Genomic DNA, 21721 nt, shown 5'->3' with positions numbered 1-21721 from the left:
GGATAGTAATGACTCGCGAGATTATTGATGTACAATATTTTTACTGCTATGTTATTCCTGTGATATTTTTACTGCGACAATATTGTTGCGATAATTTGATGGAACACATAGTTACTTATATGCTAAAAGAAAATAAAGACTAAAAAACATTAATTAAATAATACAATTACAATAAGTAAAACAATTTTAACAAATATATTTTCCAATTTTAAAATAATACAGATTGTATGTATTATACATTTGATAATTTATATTATGTTACTATCTATTTATACACCATTCATATGGTCTCAAATTATGGAAATTTTATGGAAATCTTTTAGTTGAATATTATTTATTCAACATAATATTTTAAATATTCATTTTTAAGTATTAGTACACAAATTCTAATTTTTTTTTTCAAAAAGTTTACTATTTAATACACTTTTTTTTCTGTCGTCGTAGCAGATAAAAAATTAGTCAAAAATAAAATGTAAAGAGAAAATTATCAATAAGTACACAAACACACACATACACATACATATGCACCCATAAACTCCATGTGTACACTAATATCTAATATATATTTTATAATTTTACATATCAAGATATATTACTCAATCTTTTGTTGTATAAAAATAATACGAAATTCATATGTGTATAGTATATTTAATAAATATTATTTATATATATTCTTGAAATTTCAAGGGACAACTATTTTAACTCTATAAATATGATGTTAATTTTCTACTTAGGCCTTTCGTTCTTTAATCGGATATTCAGATTTTGTATAATTTAAGTCATGGAGATGAAATTATCATAATTAATTATTTTAATACTATTATATTTTGATAAAATACTTTTATATTTTATTCTGGATAACATGTAAGCAATTAGTTTTATAGTTAAAGGTTGGATAGTAAATAATTATTAATATAAAATAATATATTACAATTATAAATCAAATTGAATAAATCTGTAGTTCATACATAATTCGTTATTGTTGTTTTTCTATTTAAATAAAAATTAAAATGAATATAGAATATTCATTTGAATCGATAGACGCGTAATATTTATATATTATACATCTTATTTATTACTTAAATTACGATGACAAATATAATTATAGTTATAGCTACATTTTCATTGATATACGATACGTAATTGTATAAATTATGTATATTATTATTATATACCAATATCATTATTTTATAAAAATTAATATTATTTATATTGATGACCAGTAGTTTTAAAATAATCGTAGCGTTCTTATGCATAATATAACACTATCTGTAGGTGGATAAATGTTCATATTGTAATATTAGATATATAATTATAAATAAATAAAATATTGTTACGGGTGACTTTAGATAATGTAAAAACATATATATGAGCTTAGAAATATAGAATCATTATGTAGAAATTGAAGTTAATATTTTTAATCTAAAATTCCTGCTTTCATATTGTTTGTAGGACAGGATTGATAGTATTTAAGAATTATATTTGTTTAAACAGAGAACGGATTCTATGCCACTTTTTTATCTTTGTCTAGCTGAGTCATGCGATGGGCGGTTATCTAATGGTGGGTGAGGCTCGAGGTATGACAATGGCCGGCGACGGCCAGACAATAATATGTGGCCGCTTAAACTTCCCTGTTCATGCCGCTGTTTCATGCCGTCGCGTCGTGCCGCAGTGTTGATACCGAACCGATATCGTATACACGGAAAATTTAATATTTCCAATAACAATTAATAACTATTATTATTTTTTTTTTATTTCAAACATTTAATCAAATATTAAATGTTTGAACTTTTCTCCTTAGATGGTTCATCTGCGCACAAAATACTCACGTTAAAAAAAAAAAAAAGAAACTATGCAAATCGGTCTAGTAGAACTTCCGATATAACTGTCATAAAAATCGCCTCTCTTTTTAATAATTTAATAGGTACCTACATGAAAAAGGTAACGTTCAAAAATTTTCTCTGTCCAGGCGGAAAAATCAGAATGCTGTATAAAATGTTTTCACATCAATAAATATTTAAAAAATTAAGTTAAAGTTCTTATTTATAAAAATTAGTAGTGAATACCAGTTTAAACTAAAACGAAATATTGGTCGAATTTTTTTAAATACGTCCTGTTACTATATATTATAATAAATGATTATATTTGAAAAAATAAAACCAATTGAAATCATAATACTTGTAAAAAGTTTACTGTAGATTATAATCTTGACAATTGAACATTATACAAATTATCGAAGTTATATGAAAATTATGACGTTTGTTACTGATAATATTGAATTCCCCCCTTTATGACTCAATACAAATTCGTTTCATAATGTTGCTAAGCCATATATGTTTAGGTTATTTTGCATATTTAATGTTTTTTGACGCATATTAATGTATGGTATATTATATTTTTATGGGGTTTAAATGTGTATAAGCATAAAAAATACGACCCTTAGCTTTATGAAATTCTTCTTTAGTTTTTAATATAAAAACGAAAATAGACAAAAATGAGGTTCAATTATTTTTAAATGCTTAATAATTTTTCGCTATCTGCTATTTATTAATTTATTAATTTAATTTTGCATATTGTTTAAATCATTTTTACTTGTATTTAAAACTTTTTTATTAATTTCCAAGCTCAAGTTTGAGTTAATTATTAAAATCAGCTACTGGTAACATAAACAGTTATACAATTTTAAACTAATAATATTGTTTTTTTCTTAGCTCTTCATAAAGTTGGACGAAATTTCACTCAGAATTTCGTCACATGATTCAATTTTAGTGATAAAAATCATAAATTTATTTTTTTAGTGCGTGTGTTTTTGTTTGTGTCTGTATTGTGTTGGTGTGGTTGTGTGTGTATTTGTCTGTTAGTTCAAGGGGCGTGGAATAAAAGAAACAGCGTGACGTCTGCAGGACAGCTTTAATGTGCTCTCGATCATCCCTTTTAAGTGAAATATTGTTCTAGCATTGTTACTGTTGTCATTGGAGGGTGGCAATTTTTTACGATTATCGTTTAACTACTGATGCTTGTACGTAATTTATGTATCGATTCTTACTGTTACCCCTCGAAACAAAAATAAAAACATGGTGTATGACTACGGTATTTATTTTTTCTCTCGTTTAAAATGTTGTTGTAACACTAGAGTGCATACCATACACTTTAATATAGTATTTTTTATAATGTAATTTATTGAAACGTTATAAAGTGTAAAAGTTATATATTTTACTGGTAAAAAACAAATGCATTAACAATACCTCAAAAAATTCTAAATTTTCTATGTGCTTTACAGTTAGTTTTGATGAAAATATATAAGTTTTTCGTCGATTTATTGATTATGAATTAAACTTGTTAGCATAACGCATACTATAATTGATATCCAAAATTTAAAGAATATCGAAAACAATAGAAGGGTATTAAACGGTAATAATTTTTAAAGCAAATGACGCAGTCATGGATACCCATATATATTCGTTTTTTCCCTTTTCCCTTTATGATTGTTATTTCAAATGTGTATTGGCAATGTTAAAACCTCAGTGAGATAGTGTGGATGGGGTGTGCATGGTAGAACAGCCGGCTGAGCAATTAGAAACAGGGGTTCGCAAAAGGCCATTAAAAACACGACAGAAACGTCAGTACGAGAAAAAATCGCCCCATCGCCGCCCAGTCTGACCCGGGAAATATCATTTATTTGGTAAACCACTGTAATTGTAAATTGCCCTGAGGAATATAAATCTCGAATGGTATACAATGTATGCAGGGGACAATCTCTTTGTTCTACTTTTTAATTTATATTTAATTTTTATTTTTAATAACGCTTTTTTTATTGCCATAAACCTCATTACACAATTCTTTTACTCCTATAATCACTGTTAAAAAATATTTTTCTTGATTTTTTTCAACCAAATATTTTTTCAAAGCATTTCCTTCACTAACGAGCAATTTCACTTCTCTACACGTTACCATCATGATGGATTGAGCAATCTCCTATAAACGTCTTAATAATAATAGCCATACTCCCTCAGCTCGTTAATAATGTTTACACCTCACTCTCGATCCTACACCTTTTTATAAATATATATAATTTAACTACAGACAGAGTTCATTTATAACAATTTATACAGTTATTAACGTTAAAAGTTTCGACAGCTTAGAATAATTTCTGTCATAGTATAATATTTTGTTTGTATGTTTTTAATATTAATAAGAATAGGTAAATATGATGGTTTTTAAATACACGTACAACATTTTGCAATTTATTATTTCAATCGTCAACATGTATATTCAAATTTTTTCTTCTTATTGAAAACAAATGGTTAAAATACATCTGGACTGACTATACTGATTTTTGTTAAATAAATTACGTGACAAAGACTAATGACATGTATGCGATCAATTTGGCTTTTGGACGTTTAAAAAAAAAAACTCTTCCTGAGTTATACTTTCATTAATTTCAATTAAGTTTGAAATTTAAAGCTTAATTAAGATAAAATAATTATTGATAATATAAGTACAGTATTTTTTTATCATTTTGACTTATTAAAATAAAATATTACAGATTATTTAACCTAATTTTACGATAAAAAAATGAAATTAAAAATTTCACATTTATATCAGTAGGTATCATTATATGTAGTTGTACCATAAAGGCAGTAGTCTTCAACTTTTTCAACTCACGCATCACCTTTCTCACCATACATTTTTCGCGACTCATACAAACATCATTAGCAATGAAAAGCAAAAATAAAAGTTAAAATTGCTAAACGTATGCCATTGTAGAAGTACTTTTATTGCTGAATAAATTTAAATTTATATTTTTCTAGGTATTTACGTAATATTTAATTTTTATTATAAGTAAAATTGCTATCTGATATCATATGACATACAGAATATAATATACTCATATATGAATGTGATTTTTTTAAATTTTAAACAGAAGACTTTTCGCGACCTAATCTTAAAGCTTACGCAACTCAAAATTGGGTCGTGACTTACTGGTTGAAGACTATTGATATAAGGTATAACAATTTGAGTTTTATTAGTATCGTCTTAAAATATTTTCAAACAAATACAATTTTTGACAACTATAAAGTAAGCTATTTTACGTAATGTATATATAGGAATTATCAAAAAATGGGCCAAATATGAATTATTTTATTTTCTAACAATGGAGAAAATAATAAACGACTTTGAGAGAACTGTTCTCAACACTTTGTTGTCAGGAACAGTTATGATGAAATTAATTTATATTATTGTATAAATCAATTGCAGTACATTGACCATTTAGTAAAGGATGTGACCAATAGTTATTGTATATTTTATACAATTATAAATTTACAAAATTAATCCTTTGAATTTTTTATTATATTTTTTTATTAATCTAATGACCTATTTATCTATATTAGCAACCAAACAAATATGCACAAAATATATAGACCTATGTTATTGTATAAAATCAATCAATATTAATTTTAACATAATAACACATTAATATATCGGTAAGCTTAAAGTTAAAATTTTTCTTATTTGCTAATTTTTTATGTTAATATCTCCTATATAAAATAAAAAGTAATATATTAAAATTATTTGCATCTTATCTAATTTCTTTCTTGAAATTCATAGAACTTACTAATAATTTTTGTAGAGTGTATAACTATATACGTACTTATAAATTGTTAGTACATTTTATCAAATATTAACTTGGGAATTTGCATTTGTTCATAATAATGAATGAATATTTCTTGTTATGAGTAGTGTTACTAAAAAATAAATTACAAATTAATTATTAATTATAATATAATATATACTTATAAAATTATTTTAGAGAAAAAAATTGGCTTATTATTTAGCCAATGCCCAGTTTTTCCTTTGGTTACCGACATGGATATTAATGTTAATTTACAAGAACCATACACATAATTATATTGAAATGTATTCATTTTTATCCAAACTTAATTATAACTATTATAAAGATATACTAACTTTTACACTAACCGATAAACTATTAACTGATAAAATATTTAATAGTATATTTGAAAAATAAATGTTGATTATGCTAATATATAAAATGTGTGTTAGTGCATGAATGAATAGTTAAATTTATTTAATACATGCTATTTTAAATCGTAGATGTATGAACAAATGTGTATTTTTGATTATATTATATTACAATTTATTAAATAAATTACCTTTAGTATAACGAAAATAAATTAATAAAATATAATATAATTGTTTTATTACGCAGGGCTATCTTCTGAATTGTTCTACGTGCGAGATGGAGTAGTAAATACGTACGCAATGAATTTTGAAGTACCGGTTCCAGCGAAAATAAGTGAACTTGAGTTTTGCTGGCAGTCATTGACTCGACATTCGGTAAGTTAATTTATTTAAAATTGTTGTGTATAATGTTAATTACCAACACCTTTTTGTGATTCAAAGAGTATCGCAATTGAGTTTTCGAGGTGTAAGAAAATGTTTAACGGACGATAAGTCTTAGATATAATTATGTTTCGGTTGGATGACGGTTTAATTATACGTGACATTAAACCGACTGTAGGGAGGGTTAGCATTATTTTGACTTGGAAATCACGTACAACGCTCAACAAGCGAAACCCAAAAACTTTATGCCGTTACGAACCGTTACGTGATTCATACATATAAGCACCTATTGAACGTAAGCTGCCAAATTATGGAGAAATTGTCAAAATACATTTTAGAATTATGTATTCTATAAATGGAAGTTACTCGTACCTTTTTTATTAATAATAAAATAAAATTCAATGTCATGTTAAAAAATATAGTTGAAATTTCCATAACACTTTTTACCCGCATATGTATATATTAATTTAGAAAGCAAAACTCTCAAAGTATTCAATTAGGTATTAGAAAATTAAGTTCTAGTTTTACAGTATATGAGAAAATTATAAAAATATAACAAAAAAGTTATTGAAATGATAAAAATGTTATAACGTATTAGTTTTTTTTTTTTTTTTTTGACTCTTTGGAGTATTTTAATAGTGTGCTTTATTTTTTTATAGCATTTTATAATTCATAAGTATAGGTATATTGATTTTGTGTTTAAATTTGACATGATTATTATATTAAAATAAATATTATTAGATCATCATTATTTAAACTATACAGTGTAACTCTGTAATGTTTCACTGCTATACATTTAGGAAATTTTAATTTGATGTTATCATCAAAATTATCATTAAAATCCAATTTTTGTTCAATCATACTGCTAACAATCTTTTATATATGACAATTAGTATTTTATACTAAATACATTATATTTCATTAATGTTTTCATTAGGAATAGTTCAAATTGATTTTCTAATAGTTTTTTTTAAACTTTCACGTGTAGTAGTTTTTCCGTTTTGTCTATATATCTTAGATTCATATAAATTGAAAAACTGACCAAATAGAGGAATCTAAATTACCGATAAACTGATATAAAGATTTATTACATATACAGTCTTACTGCGATCAGGATGTTAGTTGTATGGGGTGACGGGGTAAAAGAGAAGTTTCACATTATCCCAGACAAGGCTTACTGGCGCCGGCAAACAGACACCCCTCGGTCTTGTGACGACGAACATCATTGATTTTATGTACATCGAGAGAAAACACGCCGCATTATCATATTTTTAAAGTTATATCATTGCATAAATGGAAATTTTTTAAAAATAGATAGAAAAAACGGGATAAAATAAGAGAATTCAAGTGAAATTAGTTTTAGGGTAGTTATGATATAATAGTTTTTAATTTCATGAAATTCATAATAAATATTATTTATATAAGCTTTATTTCAATATGATTGATTTATTACGTAGAATAATTTGCATATGCTTATGTATACAGAGTGTTTAAAAATTTATGTCACAAAAAAGTAAAACAATAATGTGAAATAGCGAATGTTTGAAATGTATCAGCTCACTTAATTTAAGAAGAATAGTACATGACGATGAATTAAATTTGAACTTAAAATAGTATGATTGAATATGATAAAGTAAATTCAAATGAAGCTTCATACGGTTCCTAAAATAGAACTAAGAAGCTTTTAACAGTCTATTTTGTAAAAATGTGAGTTTTATAATATATGATCAAAGTAAATTTTTTATTTTAGCATCATGTCACTTTATCAGAAAATTAAAAAAATTAAAAATTAGTAAAGATTTATTTTATTTTATTTAATTTAAATTATGTAACTATGTAATAAATTTTTAACTGATTAGTTGATTATAATTATTAATTTTCGCTTAGTAAATATTGTGTAAGTGAAGTTTGCTGCTTATTTTACTATGTTTAAACATAAAATGTTAATACATATGTAAGCTATAACAATGATAGTATTGTATATTTTTGTATGATATATCGATTATAATATCAAGAAGTCTATACACACCCAAACGTGTTTCATATAATTGTCAATTAATAAATTAATTAATTTATACATTTTACTTAAAAAAATTTAATTGTAATCATATTATAATTCATAACCATATTTAAATCAGTATTGATTTTATATATTAACTTATATTTTTAAAATTAATCTCTATATAAATTTAATTTACTTAGTTTCTTAAAAATACTATAGGTATATGCTTATTATAAATATTTCTTGTATAGACCATATAGTAAAAGTGAAACTATGAAGTTATAGTGTTCATCATTAACAATTATTAATTAAATAAATATACATATATATATTGACTAATAAAATAAGCCATATTTTTCTAATACATTTTGAGTATTTTATTTTTTGTTGATTAACTTAAGAAAAACCTTCTTTTGATTCATTATTTAATATTTAGAAATATTACAAGAGTACGTTTTCGATTATATTGATAAAATAAATACAATACTATTTTAAAAAATTACCAATAATTTAAAATATTTAATATTTAGTAATAATTTTTCATATTTATGAAAATGTTCATTGATACCGATTATCATTATTTCTTTATTAAATGTGTGATATGATTTATAATGTATATAATAATATGGTTTTTAATTTTTTTTTTTATATGCTTGAATTTAGATTTGAATTTTTCAAATTTAAGTTAAAAAAAAACTTAAGACTGTTAATATATAATATGTATGAAATAATTAAATGTAAAATATATTATATTTTCAGTAAATATAAAAAAAATAAAATATTAAAGTACATAATAGTTTTATATGGTTTTTAATTCCATAATTGTTTTTTTAGCTAATCGGTTTAGCTTACATTAATGATATAAATTCTTAAACTTTTTATGGTTTATAATAGTTATAATTTAATGTTAATTATTATCTAATGTTTTTATTTTGAGGACGAATATAATAAAAATGTTCACGTCTTGAATTTTCCAAAATACACTATAAAGTGTGTTATAAATAATTTCATCAAACACTGATGTGCTTTAGAAATATAAAAGTAAAAAAGAAAAGATTCCTTTCAATAACGATGACGTCTTTTAGCACCCTTGGAATTCTCGTTTAGTAAACTATCGACTGGTATTTCACTGAGCCAAAGACGGTAGTAGCGGCCAATTTTCGCTTGTCCCTTTCCGTTGGCCGTATAGAACTTCAAAATTGAAAAATATCCGCTCTGGCATTCCACTCCAGATGAAAGTGGAGGGTGGATACCCTGTGAAATTTTTGGAATACCTCGAGGCCGTTTATGTGGATAAAAATACCGTCGTTTATTCGAAATAAATAAATGAAAAACAACAACAAAACGGACGCATTCAAAATGCCAATTTAGCTGGCCGACGACGGATAACTTAACACTTAACGGTCACACAAGCACATTGGTGAAATCTAACACCAGGCTCGTGTGAGCAGATTTTAATTAATTTTCGTTAAAAAGGATCTTCTTGATGATATGATGAGTGGTGGTACGGTAGCGTTATTACGTTTATATAAAAGCGGATTAAATTCCCCAACACCCAGGGACAGGCCGGCTAACCGGCGCCTTTCACTCTCACACCGCCAATATTAATTTGCCCATTCTAATGCTCATATACAACTTACCAATGATAATAGAAAAAGGAGGACAAAAAAGTAATACCCTTGGCTATAAAAAAAAAAAAAAAAAACCAAATAAATAAAACCCCTAAAACAGCTGTTAATGTTTTCGTTTATACTTAGTAGTTAGCAATAAAGACTAAACTATATAGTTGTATTGTGTTGGTTTCTCGGACTGATTAAATCGACGAATAACTGAATGTTGAATGTTTGGATTAATGTGATTTGTCTTTATGAATGAAAGAGCTGTCGAAATATGGCAAGTTTTTCTCCACACTTTATTATTATAACCTATTTACCATAATAATAATAATAGATAAATCGATCAAGAGCAAACGTGTTGTATTAAATATATTATTAAATTGAATGGAAAACAGATTGTGAATAATATATTTTCCTGGACTGGGATTCGATTGGTTTCGGTTTGCCCATATATAGTACTTCGGATATATTCGACCAAGATGATTTTTATTCGAAAATATTAACTATATCATATTTTGTTAAATTATTTTGATTACTAAATTTAAAGTTATTCGAGAGTTTCTTTGGTATTGCAAGAAGACAAGTGCACTTTAAATTGAAATATATAAATGTAATTATCGTTATACGCACTGAGGCTGAAGAAAAACCACACAACAACATGACAGTTTTATCGGGGTTCCTATTTGTTAGGGTTTTAAATGGAGCAATTTTTTCGTGTAAATCGTGTACCCGTATAATAGGTACCAACATCCTGCAATAACAATTAAGCGCAAAAATCTTTTAAAACTCATTGAACGGCGGTAATACGGGGTTGGACGTGCCAAACACGTTTCCTCGCACTAATGACTGTCGTTCCGTAAACGAACGAAGCTCAAATGACGTGTTCGGGTGCGTTTCGCGGAACAGGACGCCGTCGACCAATTAATTATTAAAACCTAGCAGCGGCCGCGATGGCCGGAACACGCGGTATCGGAAGTCCGGCACGTACGCTACGATTTGTTGTCGAGACGCGAGCAGCGGCGTTCGATCGTCGCTACAGCAATGTCTCCGTCGTTGGGTGAGGTGATGGGGGTGAGAGGAGGGGGCCGTATCAACAATTCCGGTTCAAAGCGTCCTCTGGTCCGGCGACTAGCCGCTGTCGACGCGCGTGTGTTCAAGCCATTTACTTCCGGACTGTGATTCTCCCGCTCGAGTGGACGAAAGAATCCGGCGCCGGCGGCGGCGACGTCTGCGGCTGCAGTGACGTTAATGCGCGCCGGTCGTTATCAAGTGATGTAATATACGACCGGTCGGTTTGGAACTCGTGTAATCCACCTCAACTTATCTAACACATGTATACATATAAACCGCTACCGCGATACGTGAGGCTGTGTTATGTTTAATCGATCGCCATTATTCTCTTTGCGTATCTTTACATGCGTTTTATTGTTATCAACAGAAACACAACAATGCACGACCGTTAATTATTTTACCGCGACAAAAAGTTAGATAACTACAATATAAATTACGTAATCACAAATTTAACGACCGAGTTGGATGTGCGCTCGTCGTTAGAACCGTGTATTTGTCGGATAACCTTTTGTTTGAACATAGCAAATTGGTTTTTACGTTCTACATATTATACTACATTCGTTACAAATGAGCACGGTTTCATAGATAATAATAATAATAATAACATATATACAGTGGCGCACGTAGGGGGGGGGATAAGAGGTTGTACCCCCCCCTCCGAAATTTTCTCCGATGTCTAGGTTAAAATTTACAAATTTTACAAGTTTGAAATGTGAAGAGCTAGTATTGAATACCTAGTATCATTGATTATAGAATAGTCTATTCTATTATCAATGATATTATTTAAGTCAAAATGTATTAAGGATTTGCATAATTTTATTAATTGTAAAATATGTTATATTTTTACCTTGCCCCCCCCCCCCTCCCCCGAAAAAAAATCCTGTGTTTGCCACTGAATATATATATCTATTATATTACCAACTCCGAGTAATCTTCTCAGTTAAGACTGATATATTATATATTATTATATATAACTTATAGGTATACTTTGGATGATGCTCATAATAATTAAATTAAGCCAAAAATGTATATTTTATAATGATAAATATAATGTTATTTAATACATCGCAATAGTTATAATATTATTTACGCTTAGAATTATTAGTAATATAATCGAATATGCATATATTTTAATTAATATAATACTTGTACCTATAATTCATATATTTCATAATGATGTTCAAATTGAAAATGCCGATAATTCAGTTATTGTACGTTATAAAGGGTGTCTAAAAAAAAAAACACACAGGATTTAAATTTGCTGTAAATTAAATTTATTTTAAAAACACATAACAAATATATCATTCTCTACAGGAGAAGTTAAGGTTCAACAGTGAAAAACAATATCGGACATATGACACCCCTACTAGCCCTATAGACGATTATTCTTTCCATATAATGTACCATCACTGAATAAGACATTGCCCAATCAAGTTTGTTGAGAATACAACGAATTTCCTGCTTAGTTTCAAGACATTTCGAACTTTGTTTTGGTAAACTCGTAACTTAGTGTATCCCCATCAGAAAAAATTACACAACTTCAAGTTGTAAGATCGAATATATATATATATATTTATATATATATATATATATCGAATATATATATATATATTTTACATATAACTGTCTTAAATATAAGTATTTTAAAGACTGTTCTTTATTTAAATATAACTATTATATCATTCAAGTTGTATTTATTTTCTAATCGTACAACTTAAATGTTTGTTATATTCTAAACTTAATAAAATATAAAAAATAAACTCGTTTACATTATATTTTTATAATGTGTTAATATCCAATTTGTTATTTTTTTTTTATGACTTCGAGTAATTTATTAATTTTTTTTTGAAAAATGAATGCAATATAAATAGTAGTTATAATTTATCAATTTTTAGTAGTAAAAAATATTTTTCATGTACATTAAATTTAATTTAATCATCGATTTTATTATAAATTTTGTTGGTATTACTAAAAATACTGAAACAAAAATACATGATACCGATTAAAATGAAAAATTATTTTTAACATTTATTAATTAACTTAATAACGTATTATTAATGTTGTATTGATAAACATATTTAGTTAGTTCTTTTGATTAAGAAAAAAAATCAATCAAAAGCTTAAATGAAAAAAAATTGGAATAAAATTACACAACAATTAAATAAAATATTTTTTTAAAAAACATTTTGCATTTAACTAACAACAAAAATGTTAAACTTCATAAATTTCGGTTAAAATTCATGGTTTGTATAGAACTTAATCTGAAATATTGATAATCCCATTTTTATTAGTATTTCTCATCTTCTTCACTAAGTCGATAACGGATTTTTATCCTCTATTGACTTCTGTAAATACTTTAAAAAAACATAATTCTTTAATCAAACTTACATTAATAATTCAATATATTTTAATAAAAATATTTAATTCTAGAAATACAATATAATTTGAAATGAGTACATTAATATATATTACATATATAACATTTTATTTGAATTATTATGAATTTATAATATGTGGTTTTGTTTACGTATATGTATAAATCCTTTTATTTATGTTAAATATCATTTTTGTGGTGTTAGGAATAAATAATATTTTTACGATGAAGCAATTTTTTAAAAAATTATATGTTTTAATATTAGTGAATGTAATAATACATCCGAATCTCTTATTGTTATGTTTAAGAGACATTCATCCAGAAGAAAAGTAAAAATTACGTACAAAATTACGTAAAATTTTGTCGTATCGTCTTGAGAATATAATTTGTGGTATAATTGAGAACTATTTGTTTTTTTTAATCATAGGTAAGTGAAAAAGAGAACTTTAAATAAGGACAAAATAAAGTTAACTCTAGAAAACTTCCTCTAAAGAACTTTGTGAATTATATAGCACACCCGCATTTTGAGCATAAATTGCATTCTTTGTTACTTATGTACAACCTCATCAGTACTTTTTTTATATTCGATAAAATGTTACTTAACTAATATTATGTTATATATGTCTGAAAATCAACCTTTGAAATATGTTATATATTTTATGTTCATATTCAAATCAAGAATGTAAAGCGATTTTTTTTTTTTTTGGTTTGACAGACATTTCGAACGTAACATTTTTTTTAGAAATTCCAAGTATGTGTGTATGTCTTGGGAGCTTTATCGCTTTTTAAATCTAACTTAGGAATTGAAAATTCTATATGTAAATGATGTTTGACATTTTATTTCTTGTCTCCTTTGGTGTAGGATTATGACCATTTCTTTGCATGATTAAATTTATAAATAACTTTTAGCTGTTTAGAGTTATACGATATTTTACTATTTTTTGTATATTATATATATTCTACGATATTAGAGTAATATAATATATTCTGCTTTCGTGATTGAATTTTTAATTATTTAAAATTTAACCAGAGCAAGTTATTTTATTTTTAATTATTAATCGCTTTTAATCATAATTATTATTTTTGTGCGATAATAAGTATACAATATAGTACTACATTGAGACATAAATATTTTTTATGTAATAATTATTTATTAAATTAATTATTAATGTAAGAAGCTAAGGTAATAATAAATGAGGTTTATAAAGTTTTGATTTTCTATTTTATGTCAAAGGCATTGACTATTAAAACATATTTTTATTAGATCGAATAGCATTCAAAACCGTTGTAAAACACGCATCAGTTGATTAACATATTTAATGTAATTTGTTAGCACACCGATGAAGGAATATTTGGGTGATCAAATGGTTTTTGTTATGTTTTGTTATGTTATGTTATGTTATTTTTTTTTTTTGTAATGTTTTTTATTATGATTATACTTTTTTTTTTTTATTGTTTGTAATATGACTTAACGTGTCGGTTATTAATATTTATATTATGGCCGGCGATTTGTGTCGGCAAAATAATATCACGCGTGTTGTGCGTGCGCGCTTTCAATAATGTTCGTTAGTGATCTTTTGTTTTATGGTCTATGATTATGTTAGCAAGTGTTAAAATAATTACTTTCGGCTGGAATATCGTAGAAATAAATGGTTAAATGGTTTTGTGGTAGTTGATAATTTGAAATTTTTAGTGGTTACTATATTGAGACACGGTGGTACTTAAATCATTGTTTAGGAAACAATAAGGAACCACAATGTTTTATTATTTGTCTAACTAACTTAATAAACTTCCTTCGTTTTACTGAAACGTGCAAACGTTTCACGGTGGGCCATCTTATTGAGAGTATAAACAACTTAAAATACAACAGAATGATGGCATTATTTCCGTTTTTTGTTTTTTTTTTCGTCGTCAATCGATATAAGGTACTCAGTTTAATAAAAAAATATACTTCAAAATGAAAAGCATCACGATATATGTTGTGTAACTTAAGTGATATTTTCATACTTAATTTATATTATGACGTACTTTTTAAATGTAAATAACCTATTTAGATTTAGTTTGGCTTTAAAAAAAATGATTTGATAAACAAATATAATGTAGTAAATAAAACATTACATTTGTTTATCAAATCATTTTTTTTAGAAAACTGTCGTTTTGAAGTAAGCGAATTATGGATTTTATCATTATGTCACTTTAATAATAATGCCTATGTAGTAAATAAAACATAGGCATTATTATTAAAGTACCATAACAATAAAATCCATAATTCGGTTAACTCAAAATGACAGTTTTCTATTACTCCAGTGATTTTTGATAGTGTAAATCTTTAATTTTTATTTTATTAAATATATTTATTTTATCATTTTCACCAAGAAGTTTATTTAATTTAAAAGCAAGACATGACTAGGAATAAATTATCTCTTTATAAATGTATCACCCTGAGTCTTTATAACATCATTAATCTCTTTACTTAACCATATTGTTCTCAGTATGATCATTTAGTACATATTGATGAATAAATTATTTACATACCACATTTGAACGGAGTCTTGTTAAAAATAGACACTTTTTTCGAAATAATAATGGTACAAAGATATCAACGTTAAAAGTATTAATATAGATGAAGTACCGTATAATACTAATTTATAGTGTGTGATATGCGTACTTCATTAAAAATTTAATAAATCGTTAAATAACATATTATTTGTACAATTTAATATAGTTTTTATATTGATACTACTAAAAACGAATTTTATATGATTTATAGACACATATAAACATTACTCCAATATGAAATAAAACATAATGTGAAATGGAAATTGTTATAAATAATAGGCATAATGCATAGATTTTTTGTTGTTTATACATATTCGAAAGTATATTATGATACCAAATGTCTACCAAAGAATGGTTTACATGAATTACTCAATAATCTAGTTTTTATTTTTGTTTCTACTCATTTAATGTATACAAACTTTAAATCACTTTTATTTATTTAACTGTCGCTGATTTTAATATATTTAAGATGTTTAGCATTGATTTTTAATTAATATTTATTCATTTTTTTTCTATATAATAATTATTAATTCTAATTTCATAAACATTTATAAATTTTTTTTCATAAAATCAATATGTTTATTGAATAATTATGGTTATAGTTGTAATTTATTTTAATTGATACAGTTAATGCTTATCATAAAAATAAATATTTATAATTAAATCATAATAAAATATAGGGGTTGTTCTTATACTTGAATTATATTTAAAATAATTTTAAACAACAGAGATGTAATTATTGTGTATTTAAAAAAAATATGTTGTGTACCTCTTCGCAGATTAAGTTTTAATGTTATTTTTAATCAATATAATTTATAATGACACGAATAAAAGTTAAGTTTGATGTGTTTTAGAAAATATGGTATGTGTAATCCATTAATGATAACAAGATAATGGTGGAAGCTTGGTTATCTGTATCACTCATCATCAAGATTTTGTATAGTGACGCGAGAAGTATAACTTTAAGCGATCCATTTTTTTATTCTCATTCTTGTAGCCATTCTATAAAAATTAGTTCCAGGTATAGCTACTTGATATACCATATATACGGTATCATCAGTTTGTGCACGAAAGTATTCATATTTCGTGGTGTCGTGATAACGACCGCAAATACAAATTCACATATAATCACGTGCGCGCGCGCGCACACACACACACACACACACACTCACGTGTACATATAATAATTATATTGCAATACAAGTATACACATAGTGGTTACAACAGGTATACGCAACTATGCGGTGAATTAATCGTTCCGCATCCGGTTCCGGTGCCCGGCCATTCCGGTCGGTCACGTACACATAAAAAGTGTATTTCATTATTATTACTATTGCGGTGAAAGGGGAAGACTTGGCGGTGGCAGCCAATTTAACGCGCCACCAAATGGCCGGCTATCACGGGTTATCGCGTGACTCCGCTGCCGCTATACGTGTACGCTAACCTATAGGTACACGTGGTAACCACTCCGGTATTAACCTGGTTATATCCCTAATCCCCGCGACCATCACCACGCGTTGTCAGCACGCGTTTTGTGACCAGATAATTTAACGCCATTAGACCCTTCATCAGATGACGCCACTTGCCGCCACGAAATCACTCCTACTCCCTCCCACGGTGCGCACTGACCGTCCGGTTCAAACTCGCAACACCGCGTGTGCGCGTGTGTTCACTTCGTCCCTTACGTCGACAAATTTTACATCGGCAAAACGGCCCGACCCTCGACTGTTCCTTCGTGGTGACTCTTCACATTTCCATCACCGTATTGTTTAGTACAGCGAGCTTACCGTTCGGTAAAGGATTCAATAACTTTTTCCAGCGGCCGTTTCTAAAGGCGTTCGTAGTTGGCTCCTGTACACATGTTCGGAATACGTACAGGATGGTGGAGGGAGTCTAAATTAGAAATAAAAAACCATGTTGGCTACGGTGTTAGCGTCGGAGGAGTCGTCTAAACGTTGCTTGCAGCACCTGCTCGTTCGCTGCAGCCGTCAAACACGATCCACGCTTCATCGTCACCTTCGACGTTCGATCCACTCTAGTCGCCACACAGGTAGTGCATTGTCCGGGACGAGTGTCAAGCATGTTACTTCAAGACGTTTTTGCCATAGCGTCATCATCTATTTTTGTGTTGTGCCCCCGCCACGATTGGATTTCAAATTAAATAGCTTCGGTTTATTGTACACACGTTCTCGACAATACACTTTTATCGGTTTTTGATATAAGACCGGTATGTTCACCGCAATTTGATTACTTAATCGTAATCCTCTTGATGTTGAAACAATTTGATTTTTTCGTTCTTTGTATTCCATTATCACCTTCCCGTGTGATCGATTTGTTGAACTCTGGGATAAATGAACAGAATTTGAAAATATACTCCATGATGATCATATACTTCCGTCAACAGTGTACAGATTTATTTATGTATCACTCTGAAAAATTATTAATAAAAAATCAAAATGTGTGTTGGTTATAATTCATGGTAAAATTATATATATATATATATATTGGATTTGGGCTTCCGTACAAACAAATATGTACGCTACAGTACAGAATAAGTTTAATATACTAATAAACGCTGTATACTATATACTTGGTATATTTATCTATAATTTAATGAAAGTTGATAAAAAAATACTTTCCTTTATTTTATAACAAAAACTGTTATACCTTGCATAGCTACAATATTATTGTACAAGTATGTGTAGTATGTGTGATAATATTTCGGGTACGCAAGTTGCAGTGGTTTTCAAATTTTTTTACGAGTATTATATTAAAATATTACAACCTAGTTTGATAGAAATAAGTTTCAAAATGCTTAAACATTAAATATACATTTTCTTCTAATTCATATATTTCATCAATTTTTTTTTTTTTTAAAAAGGACGATTAAAAAAAAGAGTATATTTAGGTATTACATGTTTAAAAATATTCATTAAATCACTCATTTAAATGTTTATTACTTTTTCAATAAAAATACTTATAATTTTTTTGATTAAAATATTTTTAATCTAATCTTTAAAGATCGTGTTTGAATTAAATGTTATATACTTTCAGTACTTTTTCCTTTGATATACATTTAATTAATCATATTTATTAATTTCATGTGACATAAAGATTCTTGACCAGATAAATTAATAAGAACATTTAATTTTAACAAAATTAACAACCATGAGTAATGACAAATTTTGTTCTTTATTTTATTTTTCTTAAATATAATTTACTCGTAATTTATGACCAATTTGTTTTAGGGAATTGTCTAGAATAAAGAACTATGAATTATAAATATGGTGTTGAATAAGTAAATTTATTTTTTCATGGTTTGAGGGTGTGAAAATATTATTACATTTTTTGACCGAATGAATTGGAACATTATTCCAATAGCTTGTTTTATCATTTTTAAAAATTTCAGTAGAGAAGGTACAATTGTACAGGATTTAAGTTAAACTGTATCGAATGAATATAAACTTGTAATTAATATTTATATTAATTACTCTGATGAAGGAAAGAATAAGTTATGTCTATAATTCGCTTTAACTCCATGTACTGGAGTAATTTTTTTTTATAAAATAACTGTTGATATTTTCTATAAATGTGTCGTATCATAACATTAATTATTTACTCGGATACTTATATTTTGTTCACTATAAATTTAACTAGTTACCAATTTTCTTCATTTTTTTTATACATTTATCTGTCAACACGAAACATTGGTGAAAAAATAGGTTACTGACCTTAAGCATAATATTATGTATACTATATGATATTAATAATCATTAATTAAAAAATGTTTGCTAATTAAAAGTCTGCTTGATTCAGGTTTAGTATATATTAACAATTAACTATAATTTCATTGTAGGACGTCATGAATAATTGATTTACAAATGTCAATATTTTTTACATTATATTTGCAACGTTGAAAGGAACATTTTTGCATAGTTGATTAAAATTAATTAATTCGTTCGTAAAAGTTAATTACAAGTATACAAAACGTACTTTTTTCAGTATTCAGGTTGATGAAAATTGTTTTTGAGACCTTGGTCAAAAGACTTTTAAAGTATAAGAGAGTTACTTCTTGAATTTCAAAAACAATAAATTCCTTAGAACTTCCATTAAATCATGATTAAACAACGTAAAGTGAATGTATACGTCAACAAGGTATTGCGTATATCCTATAGAATCAATACAGTATATTGTTTACACGTGTATTGCATGTATATTACATTAGTATACTCTGTATTGTAGAAATCCAATGTGAATCAATTTTATGCAGTTAAATATTATTATATGACTTGTGTCCATAATTATAAACCTAATTGATTTCATGTTTATCAAAAAAAATGTAATCAAATTTTCAACATATTTAATACATTTTACAAGCATTTGTGCTGTTTCCAATTGAATGTTTTTCTTTTATGTGTTGTCAAAAAAACCCTTATTTTTCCGATTAATTTTTACTATTAATAGTATAACCTTTGCAACCTTTTCGTGTTCTACACGAATGTGCGGAGTTTCCATATACAAGGCTGTATATAGATTTTTTTTCAAGGAAGGGTCTAAGATATTTAATAAATTTAAAAAGGTAAAAAAAAAATATTTATTCATTTTTTTGTAAATAATAGCATGCGCAATTAAAACAAGTCAAATAAAATAAAATAAAATGTAGAAAGTGAATCATAAGTAAATATAAATTATGAATTGAAATAATCGATGATTTCCTCTATCTTTGTTAACAATAATTATTATAAGAAAAAAATGATTTATCAAATAACACGTCTGTACTTTACAATATAGAGTCTACACAATATTAAAAAAAATGAACTCTGGCCGCAAAATGTTGTCGTATTTTAGAAAACCAGTCGACAATCAGTGTTTAGTCGTTGCGGTTGGTCGTTATGGCCAGCCGCAGCTTGGAAACCGTATCTTGAGACACGATATTTAATCTCACCGGTATCAACATTAAATCAGTTACTGATAAAACGCATAACTCTTCTTGATTGTGGTTGATCCGGACTGTATAATTTGGTAACTGACAAAACACATATTGTGATCCAAACATAAATGATTTGTAAAAATATTAAATAATTTTGGTAATTATTTGGATTCTATGGATCCCCTCCCCTCAGATATGGCCTTATATAAATAATTTAAATGATCTATACATATATATATATGTATAATTCGAAGGTATTCAAAGGTATCAGAAACCTGAGTGATATCCACATTTATTAAACAGAGGTCTCCACTATATAAATGAGTACTCATATAATGTATTAATTTCAAAAAAGTTGCGCTGAGACCGGAAAATGTGTCCGTTATTAAAAAGTGTTCACTAATTAAAGATATCCGTTAAGAGAGGTTTCTCTGTACATCAAATTTAAGTGAGTATGAATGTAAAATATTTGTATAATTATGATGAGGTGCAAATTTGTATAACGTATTTTATCATTCATGTACGAGTATCAGATAATAATTTACTATTTGCATTATAAGTTTGATTGAAAAATTAAAAAAAATTAAATAAAAATTAGTCAGATGGTTTGTTATTTAAAATAATAACAACATAAGTACGTATATTAATTTGTAGTTTTATCATTTAAATATAAATAAGTGTTATTCAATTGAGATTTTTCGTCAAGATCTGGGGGATTTCGATGAAGTTGGGCGGTAAAATGTTTTATTGAGCAATGCTAGGGATGAAAAGAAGAAAAAGGCAGGGTGACGTCGAACGGGAAA

At 26.9% G+C, this 21721-nt stretch overlaps 1 protein-coding gene across 2 annotated transcripts in view; it reads left to right on the top strand.

Annotated features, from left to right (window-relative positions):
- Positions 1–21721, top strand: part of LOC112683142 (tyrosine-protein kinase Dnt-like) — a 62729-nt gene that overhangs the window by 13029 nt on the left and 27979 nt on the right. For both annotated transcript variants that reach the window (XM_025554044.1, XM_025554043.1), the window contains exon 3: positions 6233–6360. In XM_025554044.1, the coding sequence (XP_025409829.1) occupies positions 6233–6360 (128 nt within the window). The remainder of the gene's footprint in view (positions 1–6232; positions 6361–21721) is intronic.

Source organism: Sipha flava, unplaced genomic scaffold (assembly GCF_003268045.1).
Source record: "Sipha flava isolate LNK unplaced genomic scaffold, YSA_version1 220_pilon_pilon, whole genome shotgun sequence".
Taxonomy (NCBI): Eukaryota; Metazoa; Arthropoda; class Insecta; order Hemiptera; family Aphididae; genus Sipha; species Sipha flava.
Note: the sequence above shows the minus strand (reverse complement) of the source record. Positions and strands in the feature narration are given on the sequence as shown.